General features: G+C 46.9%; 1 protein-coding gene across 3 annotated transcripts in view; it reads right to left on the reverse strand.

Moving 5' to 3' along the window:
* Window positions 1-1,964: 1,964 nt before the first annotated feature.
* EMCN (endomucin) overlaps window positions 1,965-14,145 on the reverse strand; it is a 93,362-nt gene continuing 81,181 nt past the window's right edge. For all 3 annotated transcript variants that reach the window (XM_038769334.1, XM_038769333.1, XM_038769332.1), the window contains exons 6-10: window positions 13,151-13,246; window positions 10,087-10,111; window positions 8,198-8,259; window positions 6,751-6,824; window positions 1,965-3,165 (exon numbers count right to left, since the gene is read on the reverse strand). In XM_038769334.1, coding sequence (XP_038625262.1) covers window positions 6,790-6,824; window positions 8,198-8,259; window positions 10,087-10,111; window positions 13,151-13,246 — 218 coding nt within the window. In that variant the 3' untranslated portion in view covers window positions 1,965-3,165; window positions 6,751-6,789. The remainder of the gene's footprint in view (window positions 3,166-6,750; window positions 6,825-8,197; window positions 8,260-10,086; window positions 10,112-13,150; window positions 13,247-14,145) is intronic.

Raw genomic sequence — 14,145 nt, forward strand, 5'->3', positions numbered from 1 at the left:
AGCTCCAGGGGGATAGTTCAACTTTCATTTACTCCCTTTAGTATTTAATCATATTTACTGAGCACTTACTATGTACAGAGTTCTGCACTAAGCACTTGGGAGAGTAAAGTATAGCAAGAAACAGAGACATTCTCGGCCCATCATGAGCAGACAGTCTAGAGGGAGAGACAGACATCAATAGAAATAAATAAATTGGAGGATGGGTATTCATTCAATCTTTCAATCGTACTTATTGAGCACTTACTGTGTGCTAAGCACTGCTACCCGTGCTGTCAGTCGACTGGAACAGTTGCTTCAGTAAATAAACCAACAGGGCTCTTCTTGCTCCTTTCAAATCAGAGTTCCGTTTTCACAAAACCGGGAATTGGAGCTTTTCAGGCTGCTGACAAAACAACTTATTTGGGACTGGTTTAACTGCCGTCCAGGAAGCTCCAGTGAATCATTCCCTGGGCAACATTTCTTGTGTCTAGTCAATTTGTCAGCATTTGTTATTGCCAAAGAGTGAAATTTCTGAGAGAAAGCCTTTTGGACTGTCACATTATTATTAACAGCCAAGCGGAAGGGGCTTACGCATTCGATCCTTTTGACATTCTTTTTCTTTCTGTCGGCTGGTTGCCTCTGAGATTGTCCTCATCATCGTCATCAAAATGATCATCATCGGTATGTCTTGGTGTCTGCTGCATGCAGAGCAGTGGCCTGAGGGTCTGATAATAATAACTGGCATTTGTTAATCAATCAATCGTATTTATTGAGCGCTGTGTGCAGAGCACTGTACTAAGCGCTTGGGAAGTACAAGTTGGCAACATACAGAGACGGTCCCTACCCAACAGTGGGCTCACAGTCTAGAAGGGGGAGACGGAGAACAAAACAAAACATATTAACAAAATAAAATCAATCAATCAATTGTATTTATTGAGCACTTACTGTGTGCAGAGCACTGTACTAAGCGCTTGGGAAGTACAAGTTGGCAACATATAGAGACGGTCCCTACCCAACAGTGGGCTCACTGTCTAGAAGGGGGAGCTTAGTATGTTCTGAATGCTGTTCTGAGTGCTGGGATAGAGAAAATCGGGTTGGACACAGTCCCTGTCCCACATGGGGCTCACAGTCTAAATCCCCATTTTACAGCTGAGGGGACTGAGGCCCAGAGAAGTGAAGTGACTGCCCCAGGTCACACAGCGGATGAGTGGTGAAGTCGGAATTAGAACCTATGACCTTCTCACTCCCAGGCCTGTGCTACTATACCATGCTGCGACCCATAATAATAATAACAATAACAATAATAATAATAATAATGGCATTTGTTAAGCACTTACTATGTGCAAAGCACTGTTCTAAGCACTTACTATGTGCCAAGCACTGTACTAAGTAAGGTCTGGGATAGTCATAAGATAACCAGGTCCTACATGGGGCTCACATTCTAAGAAGAAGGGAGGGCAAGTATTGAATGCCCATTTTGCAGATGAGGGAACTGAGGCACAGAGAAGTGAAGTGACTTGCCCACGGCCACACAGCAGGGAAGTGGCGAAGTCAGGATTAGAATCCAGGTCCTCTGACACCCAGGCCGGTGCTCTCTCCACTAGGCCTCACTGCTTCCCTCAGAAACTATCTCCAGAGCACGTCATTCAGTTTCTAAAAGAGATCAACAATGCCCACCAATAGCTGGAAAAAGGTGGAAAGGGGAAAATGATTTACACCTTTATCGCATTGATGAATGTTATCTGTAGTGTAGTCAGAGCCTTCATCTCCCAGGATCTATTAAACATGGAAAAACCTAGCAGGAATCTACTAGAAACCCGCCAATCCACACCCCCCACCCCCTCCATTGCAACTACTTTGGTTTGTAATCATTTTCTTACACGTATTTTGCTCTCTGTGGTTATGCTCAAGACTTCGGCTGTTAATAAAATACTCCAACCTGCGGATAAAATAGGCCGCTGCATCTTCATAATCACATTGAACTGTTTTGAGGGTAGTAACTTATTTATTAGAAGTTCAAGAAGAAACCCCGTTTTCCCTCCCGGCAGATGAAAAAAATGAATAAAACATTTATATGTACAATATGGCACCAAGGACAGCCCTCTCTCTGTAGATAAAGACAGACAGATGATTATAAACTACTATGAGGATTCAGTACAGTGCTCTGAGTTGAGAGTAATCCTGAAAGAAAATCCGGGTTATGTATCAGCCTATCCATTGAAACAGGGAAGCACAGGGCTTTCATCGACGACCCAGAACTGGACGTCGTCAATGAAATCTGCTACGCTGGCAGCAAAGGACCCAACGATGCAGAAAATGGAACCAAGAAGACCAGCACGCCTTTTGGCAGAGTAACAAGCTGAGAGCCAAACTGAAGTCCCACAGAGCGAGAGTCGTGTCCCCCGGTGCTTGGAAATCCTCTGGGGCTACCGGATCTACCGCAGAATCGCACCCAGCTCCCCGAGAAGTTGCAAAAGTGTCCCGAAACGGCCGGATTAAGTTAGCAACAACGAATTTCTAGAACAACAGGCTCACGGCCCCGGAGAATTGCAACATGGCTCCGCTGGATGGGACATGAGGGGAGAATGGATGGTGGCAGGGTGCCAAGCATGTTGAATGGGTAACTAAAAGGAGGGCAAACACTTTTAAGACCAGAGAAGCGTAGCCCCCGGCTCCACCGTGTGATATAGTATTTGGGAAAGCCACGAGGGTAAGCAGAACAAGATGGTGGACAGAACCTGGAAAAGGGGAGACTTTGTGAACATTTTGATACCAAGAGGCGGATTAGAACAGCTCGGCAAATAGCAAACATGTGGACGTGCCAAGGACTTTTTTTTACATGCACACGGAGTGGAACGGAAGGTTGGTCGCCAATGGTTCTCTTTGGTCCCATCCTATAGAGGGATGGGATCTCACCGCCACTGATGTCATCTTCACGTGGAAGGTGCCAAGGGAGGGCAGCTTTCCTCGCTTGCAAAAACTGAGAGAATAATAAATATCGAACGCCACCGAGAAGCCAAAGACCTCGCCCGGAGACCGAGAACCGCAGGCAGTTTGTGTTTGGCGGTGGGGAGGGGGGGCTGCGGTCTGTCTGGGATTGAGCCTCGGTCAATCTGCCGGAATTCCCAGTTGGAACACACCCTCTGAGCAAAGTTCCCGGCGAGGACGGGATGAACTTTTTGACACCTGAGAAGACAGGAAAGACTCCGGGTTAGGAAGCACTCTGTGACCATGTTCAGAAGGCACCTAGAAAGCCTTCTGCTACAACAGGATGACAGGTGTTTACAATAACAATACTTGCAGTATTTGTTAAGCATTTTCTATGTTCCAGATAGTGAACTAAGCTTTGGGGTAGATAGGTTTGTCTGTATCCACCCCAGTGCTTAGTACAGCACCTGACACATAGTAAACATTCAACAAATACTGCAATTATTATTATTACTGTACAAAATAATCAGGTTGGACACAGACTAAGTCCTATTTGGGGCTTACAGTTTTAATTTCTATTCTACAGATGAGGTAACTGAGGCACGGAAAATTAATCAGGGTACTTGGCAAGTGCTTACTATGTGCCAAGCACTTTTGTAAGCACTGGGGTAGATTCAAGTTAATCAGGTGGGGCACAGTCTCTGTCCCACATGGGGCTCACACTCTTAATCCCCATTATACAGATGAGGTAACTGAGGCCCAGAGAAGTGAAGTGACTTGCCCAAAGTCACACAGCAGAATTGTGATGGAGCTGGGATTAGAACCCAGGTCCTTTGACTCCCAGCTTCTAGGTTTTTCGATTAGGCCATGTTGCTTCCGTGGTCGACTTGTACTTTCCAAGCACTTAGTACAGTGCTCTGCACATAGTAAGCGCTCAATAAATACAACTGAATGAATGAATGAATGGGCTAAAGACTGTTTTTGATACAATATAATCAGATCAGTCCTTCTCTCACATAGGGCTCACTGTCTTAGGGGGAAGGAGAACAGAGATGTTTCATGCCCATTTACAGATGAGGAAATCAAGGCTCAGAGAAGTGGAGGATTTGCCCAAGTTCAGTCATTCAGTCAGTCAACCGTTTTTATTGAGTGCTTATTGTGTACAGAGCACTGTATTAAGCACTAAGGAGGGTACATTATAACCTTAAAAAGACATGTTCCCTGCCCACAGGGAACAGAGAAACAGCAGGGAATAGAGAAGAAGCGTGGCTCAGTGGAAAGAGCCCAGGCTTTGAAGTCAGTGGTCATGGGTTCAAATCCTGGCTCTGCCAATTGTCAGCTGTGTGATTTTGGGCAAGTCACTTAACTGCTCTGTGCCTCAGTTACGTCATCTGTAAAATGGGGATTGACTGTGATCCACCTGTCGGACAACCTGATCACCTTGTATCGCCCCCAGCACTTAGAACAGTGCTTTGCACATAGTAAGCACTTAATAAATGCCATCATTATTATTATTATTATAAGTGGTGGAACAAGGTTTAGAATCCAAGCTTCCTCACTCCTATATCTGGGTGCTAGGCCAGCCTGCTTTTCAAATCCCCACTGCAGCATGGCGTAGTGGCCAGAGCCCGGACCTGGGTGTCAGAAGGTCATGGGTTCTAATCCTGGCTCCGCCACTTGTCTGCTGGGTGACCTTGGGCAGGTCACTTCATTTCTCTGGGCCTTAGTTCCCTCTTTTGTAAAATGGGGATTGAGACTGTGAGCCCCACGTGGGACAGGGACTGTGTCCAACCTGATCTGCTTATGTCCACCCCAGCGATTAGTACAGTGCCTAGCAAATAGTTAAGCACTTAACAAACACCATTATTATTATTATTATTAATAAATGGAAGCAGTAATAGCATCTCTAGATGCCATTTTGGTTCAGGAGACATCGGCAGGGAGCACGGGATAATGGTGAGGAAAAGAAACAGTGCAATGTCTAAGTTAAGGAAGAAGCAGGGAATGAGGCCATCCATGAGCATCTGCCCTGCTTTCTCAACAAACAAGCGAGGTTCTTCTTGGGCAGAAAAATTGTTGACATTGCTTCTGCCCACTTCTCTCTGTCTATGTTTTGCTTTGTTTTGTTCTCTGTCTTCACCTTCTAGACTGCGAGCCCACTGTTGGGTAGGGACCGTCTTTATATGTTGCCAACTTGTACTTCCCAAGCGCTTAGTACAGTGCTCTGCACACAGTAAGCGCTCAATAAATACGATTGAATGAATGAATGAATGCCTAAATGGAGAGCAGCTTAGCTTAGGCCCAGCTAATCAATCCAACCATCAATCAATCACTCAGTGGTATTGATTGGGCCCCTACTGTGTGCACAGCAGTATGCTCAGCGCTAAGGCAAGTCCAATAGAATATAGCTTTAATTCTATTTGTTCTGACGATTTTGGCACCGGTCTACGTGTTTTGTTTTGCTGTCTGTCTCCCCCTTCTAGACTGTGAGCCGGTTATTGGGTAGGGACCGTCTTTATATGTTGCCGACTTGTACTTCCCAAGCGCATAGTACAGTGCTCTGCACACAGTAAGCGCTCAACAAATACGATTGAAAGAATAAATATACCACCCTCGTATGTACGTGCGGCTCGCTGTATTTTACCGAGAGTGTGTCCTATAGCAGAGCAGGCTGCAGGGGAGAGTTGAAGTATGCAATATCGCAGTGCAGGTTCTCCCTGAGGCAAGTGGTAGCCATAAGGGAGACCCTCCTAGCCCTAAGGATCCGGATCCCAAGAGGAAGCGGAGAAGCAGCATGACATAGCCGATAGAGCCCAGGCCTGAGAGTCAGAGGGTCATGAGTTTTAATCCCGGCTCCACCCTGATGCTTAGAACAGTGCTTGGCACAGAGTAAGCGCTTAACAAATACCATCATTATCATCATCATCATCACTTGTCTGGTATGTGACCTCGGGCAAGTCGCTTAACTCCTCTGGGCTTCAGTTACCTTATCCGTAAAATGGGGACTGAGACTGTGAGCCCCACGTGGGACAGGGACCGTGTCCAACTCGATTTGCTCGTATCCACCCCAGCGTTCAGTAGAGTGTCTGGCACATAGTAAGCGCTTAACATATTCCATCTTTATGATGACGATGAGTATTATTATTATAATCCACGGCCCCAGGGCAAGTTGCTCCAGGGTCTTGGTAGTCTTGGGTCTTATAGGGTCTTATAGGGTCTTTTAGACTGTGAGCCCACTGTTGGGTAGGGACTGTCTCTATATGTTGCCAACTTGTACTTCCCAAGCGCTTAGTACAGTGCTCTGCACACAGTAAGTGCTTAATAAATATGATTGATTGATTGACTGATTGATTGGCTTTGGCCACACACAGTCCAGGGCTCCCCTGCAACCTGCACTGCGATGGTGCATGCTTCAGAGTTCCCCTGCAGTTAATGCAAAGTATACCTTAGGGTCTCCCGCAGCCTCCATTCAGTGTGCACTCCCTGAACGCTGCATTGCCGTGATACTCACTCGAGGTGCCCCCCTCTCCAGCCTATATGGCGGTAGCAAACATAGACTCCTTTGCAGCCTGCGCTACTGCAGTGCACAATCTAAGCTCCCCTGCAGCCTTGATGAGCTCATTTCTTCTGGCATCTCCACTGCAAAAAGTGGTTTTTGCCCAGGTTTTTGGTCTTCTCTGGAACAAGCCATTTGCTTTCCGGGTCACAACCGTCCTGGCAACAAGACGATGCCCACAAGTCGCTCCCGGCTCCCTGTTCCCTGCTCCCATATCCCATCTCCTGGCTCCCAGCAGCAGAGATCCACAAGAAATACAGCTCTCAGAATGGAAGCAGAAAACTTACGCGTCAGTTGCCCAGGTGCGGAGACCATCCGTCCGGCTGTCAGTTCTTATTTTTCCCTTGAGCTGACTGCTCGCCTACGAAACAGAAGACGGATTTGGCTCTCTGTGCCCAGAAACGGATCGAGGCCTGCTGCATCGTTTCCCAGGCCGCCCTTCTGGAGCGAGTTCAATTTCCCGAGGATAATAATCAGCAGCCGTCAGTTTGCCTCTCACTAGTACAGTTAGCCCAGACTCTTAGCTCTTCCTCATTATAGTAATTGTGATATTTCTTCAGCGCTTTCTGTGTGCCAAACACTGACCTAAGCGCTGGGGTAGATACAGGATAATCAGCACAGACATAGCCCATGGCATTTCCTTTTTGGTTTATTTGTTTTTATGGTATTTGTTAGGCACTTACTATATGCCAGGCACTCTACTAAGCACTGGGGCAGTCCATGTCCCACATGGAGCTCTCAGTCTAAAGGGGAGGGAGAACAGATATTTAATCCCCTCCTTCCAGATGAGGAAACTGAGGCACAGAAAGGTTGCGACTTGCCTACTGTCACCCAACCAGCAAGCAGCGGAGTCACGATTAGAACACAGATCTCTTGTCTCAGTCCTCAGCTCTCTCCGCTGGGCCGTGTCACTTCTTAGAGTGGCTTAGTGGAAAGAACAGGGGTTTGGGAGTCAGAGGACCTGTGTTTTAATCCTGACTCCATGCCTAGTCTGCTGGGTGACCTTGGACAAGTCACTTAACTTCTCAATAAATACGATTGAATGAATCAAATGAATGGAGCGCTTACTGTGTGCAGAGCCCTGTACTAAGCACTTGGGAAGTACAAGTTGGCAACATATAGAGACAGTCCCTACCCAACAACGGGCTCACAGTCTAGAAGATAGCCCATTAACTTTGACGAGGGCCAGCTTCAAACACCTTCATAATAATAATAGTAATAGTATTTGTTAAGTGCTTACTATGTGCCAAGCAACGGGGAGGGGGATACAAGCTAATCAGATTAGACACAGTCTCTGTCCCACATGGGGTTCCCGGTCTCACTCTCCATTTTCCAGTTGAGGTAATTGAGACCCAGAGAAGTGAAGTGACTTGCCCAAGGTCTCCCAGAAAGTATTTGGCAGAGCTGGGTTGAGAATCCGTGACCTTCTAACCCCCAGGCCCCTGCTCTTTCCACTGTGCTGTGTTGTTTTTTTATCAATCAATCGTATTTATTGAGTGTAGAGCACTGTACTTTGGTTTTTTTGTTCCCCAACAACTGTATTTTGTTCCCCAAAATGCCTGCCCCTTCATGTCTCCTGTCTCTTCCCCCTCACATCATCCCCTGATCTGGAAACGTGGCCCTCGGCTAAGGGCTTCCCCCTCATCAAATCGTCCCCCTGTGACCCACGGCCACCTGCCTTGCTAAATGAGTCTTTTCAGCAGGGTCCTGCCCCAACAATGCAGAAGGCCTTACCAGTTTCAGGAGAAAGCGTCTTCACTGTGAGCAGTTTAACACTCTCCTTATCCGACTGGGGCCTGTTAAAGAAAGAGTCGACTTAATTCATTCAGTCATATTTGTTGAGTGCTTTCTGTACACAGCAATGTACCAAGTGCTTGGGAAAGTACAATACAACAATAAACAGTGACATTCCTTGGCCACAATGAGCTTACAGTCTGCGGGGACGGAGGAAACAGACATCAATATAAATAAATAAAATGTCAGATATATACATAAGCGCTGTGGGGTTGGGGAGGAGGGGGAAGAGCAAAGAGATCAAAGTAAGGAATAGTGGGGCTTAGTCTGGGAAGGCCTTTTGGAGGAGATGGGTCTTCGATAATAATAATAATAATGTTGGCATTTGTTAAGTGCTTACTATGTGCAAAGCACTGTTCTAAGCGCTGGGGGGGATACAAAGTGATCAGGTTGTCCCATGTGGGGCTCACAGTCTTCATCCCCATTTTACAGATGAGACAGTTACCTCATCTGTAAAATGGGGATTAAGTAACTGAGGCTCAGAGAAGTTAAGTAACTTGCCCAAGATCACACAGCAGACATGTGGCGGAGCTAGGATTCGAACCCATGACCTCTGACTCCAAAGCCCGTGCTCTTTCCACTGAGCCACGCTGCTTCTCAAGGCTTTGAAGTGGGAAGAGTCATTGTGTGTTGGGTTTGAGGAGGGAGGGCGTTTCAGGTCAGAGGCGGGACGTGGGCGAGGGATCAGTGGGGAGACAGGCGAGACGGAGGCACAGTGAGAAGGTTAGAGGCAGAGGAGCGAAGCGTGACGGCTGGGTTGAAGAATCAATCAATCAATCAGTCAAATTTATTGAGCGCTTACTGTGTGCAGAGCACTGTACTAAGCGCTTGGGAAGTACAAGTTGGCAACATATAGAGACAGTCCCTACCCAACAGTGGGCTCACAGTCTAGAAGGGGGACACAGAGAACAAAACCAAACATACTAACAAAATAAAATAAATAGAATAGATATGTACAAGTAAGATAAATAAATAGAGTAATAAATATGTGCAAACATATATACATATATATAGGTGCTGTGGAGAAGGGAAGGAGGTAAGATGGGGGGGATGGAGAGGGGGACGAGGGGAGAGAAGGAGAAGAAGGAGAGAAGCCAGGTGAGGGAAGAGGGAGCAAGGTGATGGAGAACCTTAAAGCCAATGGTGAGGAGTTTTTGTTTGATACAGAGGTGGATGGGCAACTGCTGGAGTTTTCTGAGGAGGCGGGTGATGTGTCCTGAATGTTTTTGTAGAAAAATGATGCAGGCAGCAGAGTGCAGTGTGGACTGGAGTGGGGAGAGACAGGAGGCTGGGAGGTCAGCAAGGAGGCTGATGCAGTAATCCAGGCGGAATAGGTTTAGTGATTATATTAACATGGTAGCAGTTGGGATGGAGAGGAAAGGGCAGATACCAAGCCAGAGCTAGCCCCCCAAAGAGCCCAGAGCATCTTGTTTATGTGAGACAGTTTCCTTGAAAAGTTAATGTTGGGAAGCTCCTTGTGGGCGGAGAACATATCCACCAACTCTGTTGCACTGGACTCTCCCAAACGTTTAGTACAGTGCTCTGCACACACCGTAAGCGCTCGATAAATACCGCGGATGCTGATCATCATCAATCGTATTTATTGAGCGCTTACTATGTGCAGAGCACTGTACTAAGCGCTTGGGAAATACAAATTGGCAACATATAGAGACAGTCCCTACCCAACAGTGGGCTCACAGTCTAAAAGGGGGAGACAGAGAACAAAACCAAACGTACTAACAAAATAAAATAAATAGAATAGATATGTACAAATAAAATAAATAAATAAATAGGGGGATCGAAACTTCAAAAGATATGGTGTTACTTACTGGTCAGTTCCATTTTCTGGTGACCCTAGAGGAAGAGACAGAGGTAAGTTATTCACATGATCTGGAGTTTTCCCAGGGAAGAAACCAGCTTATGTCCATTCTAGCATGAAAGGGGTTTGGGTGGGGGAATTGGTTCCCGCTCAGTGGTCCCAATGTCAACTGAAGGTGGTTTCCCTTAGGTAGCTTCTTTCTGAGTCTCTCAGGTCCGGGGGCCAGGAGCCCATCTCACGCTTTCATCTACCTCTGCATCAAACAGAAACTCCTGGCCATTGGCTTTGAAGCATTCAATCCCCTGGCCCCCTCCTCCCTCGCCTCGTTGCTCTTTTACTGCAACCCAGCCCGCACACTTCCCTCCTCTAACACTATCCATCACACTTTACTTCTGTCTCATCTAGCTTTTAGACTGTGAGCCCACTGTTGGGTAGGGGCCGTCTCTATATGTTGCCAACTTGTACTTCCCAAGAGCTTAGTACGGTGCTCTGCACACAGTAAGTGCTCAATAAATACGATTGATTGATTGATTGATTGCTCTATCTCGCCACTGACCTCTCACCCAAGTTCTGTCTCTGGCCTGGAATGCCCTCCCTCCTCATATAATAATAAAGATGGCATTTATTAAGCGCTTACTATGTGCAAGGCACTGTTCTAAGCGCTGGGGAGGTTACAAGGTGATCGGGTTGTCCCACAGAGGACTTACAGTCTTAATCCCTGTTTTTCAGATGAGGTAATTGAGGCCCAGAGAAGTTAAGTGACTTGCCCAAAGTCACACAGCTGATAATTGTCAGAGCTGGAATTTGAACCCATGACCTCTGACTCCAAAGCCCGGGCTCTTTCCACTGAACCACACTGCTTCTTGTGTCTGACAGACAATGACTCTCCCCTGCTTCAAAGCCTTATTAAAAGCCCAGCTCCTCCAAGAGGTCTTCCCTGACTAAGCTCCCCTTTCCTCTTCTCCCACTCCCTTCTGTGTTGCCTATCTGTCATTTTATTTATATTCATGTCTTTCTCCCCTTCTAGACTGTCAGCTTGTTGTGGGCAGGGGATGTCTCTACCTGTTGCCGAATTGTACTTTCCAAGTGCTTAGTACAGTGCTCTGCATGCAGTAAGCGCTCAATAAATATGATTGAATGAATGAATGTGTCTATTATACTGTTATATTGTACTCTCCCAAGTGCTTAGTAGAGTGCTCTGCACACAGTAAGCGCTCAATAAACATGATCTACTTCCTGATTGACTGACTGACATGATCCTCCCACTAGACTATAAGCCCTCTGTGGGCAGGGAATGTATCTACCAACTCTAGTACAGTGCTCTGCACACATTAAGCGCTCAATAAATACGATTGATGATGATGATGTTGCACTGTACTCTCCCAAATTGTGCTCTGTACAGTCAGGCTTAATTCATTCATTCAATCGCATTTATTGAGCGCTTACTGTGTACAGAGCACTGTACTAAGTGCTTAGTAAATACTAGTGTTTAAATACCAGTGACTTCACCCTCATGATGAAAACTATGGTATTTGCAAAATGCTTACTTTGTGCTAAATGCTGGGGCAGATGCAAGATCAATCAGGCCAGACATGTTCTCTGTCCTACACAGGGCTCACAGTCTAAGGGAGAGGGAGAATGGGGATTGAATCTTCACTATCCAGATGGGGAAACTGAGGCACAGAGCAATTCAGTGGTTTGCCCCAGGCCGAGATTAGAACCCACACCTGGGTGGAACGTGCTGGAATTGTAAATGGGGGTGGAAAGGTCCTGGGGGAGAGAGAAGGGAAGATTCTGAGCGTTCCCATCTGATGTCAGCCATGGGGAAGCAACTGGGAACGAGGGAGGGACTGGGAAAGTGGGAGAACTGGGGAGAAGCAGCATGGCTTAGTAAGCCCACTGTTGGGTAGGGACCGTCTCTATATGTTGTCAACTTGTACTTCCCAAGCGCTTAGTACAGTGCTCTGCACACAGTAAGCGCTCAATAAATGCGATTGATTGATTGATAGAGCACAGGTTTAGGAGTCAAAAGAAGTGGGTTCTAATCCCACCCCCGCCACTTGTCTGCTGTATGACTTTGGGCAAGCCACTTAACTTCTCTGTGCCTCAGTTACCTCATCTGTAAAACGGGGGTTAAGGCTGTGAGCCTCATGTGGAACAGTCTCTTATCTTGTTATCTACCCCAGCGCTTGCTTGGCACCTAGTAAGCGCTTAACAAATACCAGCATTATTAATCAATCAATCAATCAATCAATTGTATTTATTGAGCGCTTACTGTGTGCAGAGCACTGTACTAAGCGCTTGGGAAGTACAAGTTGGCAACATATAGAGACAATCCCTACCCAACAGTGGGCTCACAGTCTAGAAGGGGGAGACAGACAACAAAACCAAACATTATTATTATTATTAACTCTGTGAAGGGAAGTGTCAAAGGGGGTGGAGGGGAAACAACCCCTTCCACTACCTCATCGGAAGACCCTTTCTGAACTGGCTCATTCCTGAGGCCCCAATCAACTGATCAATTAATTGCTGATAATTACTGAGCACTTACTGTGTGCAGAGCACTGTACTAAGCACTTGGGGGAGTATGATACGACAGAGTTGTTAAAGATGTTCCCTACCCATAGTCCCTAGATGGTATCCCCTTATCCTCCTTTAGCCTGAAAGGAGGGAGAAAATTCCCAGTCATCAGGTCCTTCCCCTTCCCCTTCCCTGTCCCCAAGGACCTAAGGTCAGGGGTCAGACCCCCGGGGGCTGCTCTTTCCAGTAAAGAGACGCTCATCACTTCATCGAGAAGCAGCACGGCTCAGTGGAAAGGGCACGGGCTTTGGATTCGGAGGTCATGGGTTCAAATCCCGGCTCCACCAGTTGTCAGCTGTGTGACTTTGGGTGAGTCGCTTCACTTCTCTGAGCCTCAGTTCCTCATCTGTAAAATGGGGATTAAGACTGTGAGCCCCCCGTGGGACAACCTGATCACCTTGTAACCTCCCCAGCGCTTAGAACAGTGCTTTGCATGTAGTAAGCGCTTAATAAATGCCATCATTATTATCATTATTATTATTATTATCACTTACCCGGGTCCGTCTTCCGGCACATCCGATACAAACCCACCAGGATGAAAACCGACAGCGTGATTACTATCAGGGCGATGACCACAGGCAAAATTACGCCTAAGGGGAGCGAGGGAGAATGTGTTACACTGTGCACAAAACAGCACAACTAATAATAATAATAATAATGATGTTGGTATTTGTTAAGTGCTTACTATGTGCCAAGCACTGTTCTAAGCACTCGTGGGGGGGATACAAGGTAATCAAGGTTGTTTCATGTGGGGCTCACCGTCTTATTCCCTATTTTGTAGGTGAGGAAACTGAAGCACAGAGAAGTAAAGTGACTTGCCCAGAGTCACACAGCTGACAAGCGGCGAAGCGGGACTGGAACCCATAACCTCTGACTCCCAAGTCTGGGTTCTTGCCACTGAGCCACGCTGCTTTGAGAAGGTTGAGAAGCAGCGAGGCCCAGTGGATAGAGCACAGGGTGAGAGTCAGAAGGACCTTGGTTCTAATCCTGGCTCCGCCACTTGTCTGCTGTGTGACCTTGGGCAAGTCACTTCACTTCTCTATGTCTCTGTTACCTCATCTGGAAAATGGGGATTGAGAGGGTGAGCCTCACGTGGGATAGGGACTCTGCCCAACCTGATTAACTTGTATCTATTCCAGTGTTTAGTATAGTAAGTGCATAACAAGTGCCATTATTGTTATTATTATTATCTGAGAAAGCGATGCTTAATTTGGATCAGGCCTTCTGTCCATATTGTCTCCTGCACTAAGATGATTGGGGGAGGAGGGGACAGTGGGATGGAGGGGGCTTCCAACACCCCTGCCTTTCCCCTCCGCATCCCAAACTTTCTCATCACGGACCACTCCACCACAAATCAGCCAAGCAATCAAAGGGATTGACTGAGCACTTATTAATCAATCAATCAATCACTGCGCTAAAACGCTAGGGCGAGTACAATTTGTAGACACGGCCCCTGCCCTTGGTGAGCTCCCTATCCAAATCCTCCCTC

Source organism: Tachyglossus aculeatus, chromosome X5 (genome assembly GCF_015852505.1).
Source record: "Tachyglossus aculeatus isolate mTacAcu1 chromosome X5, mTacAcu1.pri, whole genome shotgun sequence".
Taxonomy (NCBI): Eukaryota; Metazoa; Chordata; class Mammalia; order Monotremata; family Tachyglossidae; genus Tachyglossus; species Tachyglossus aculeatus.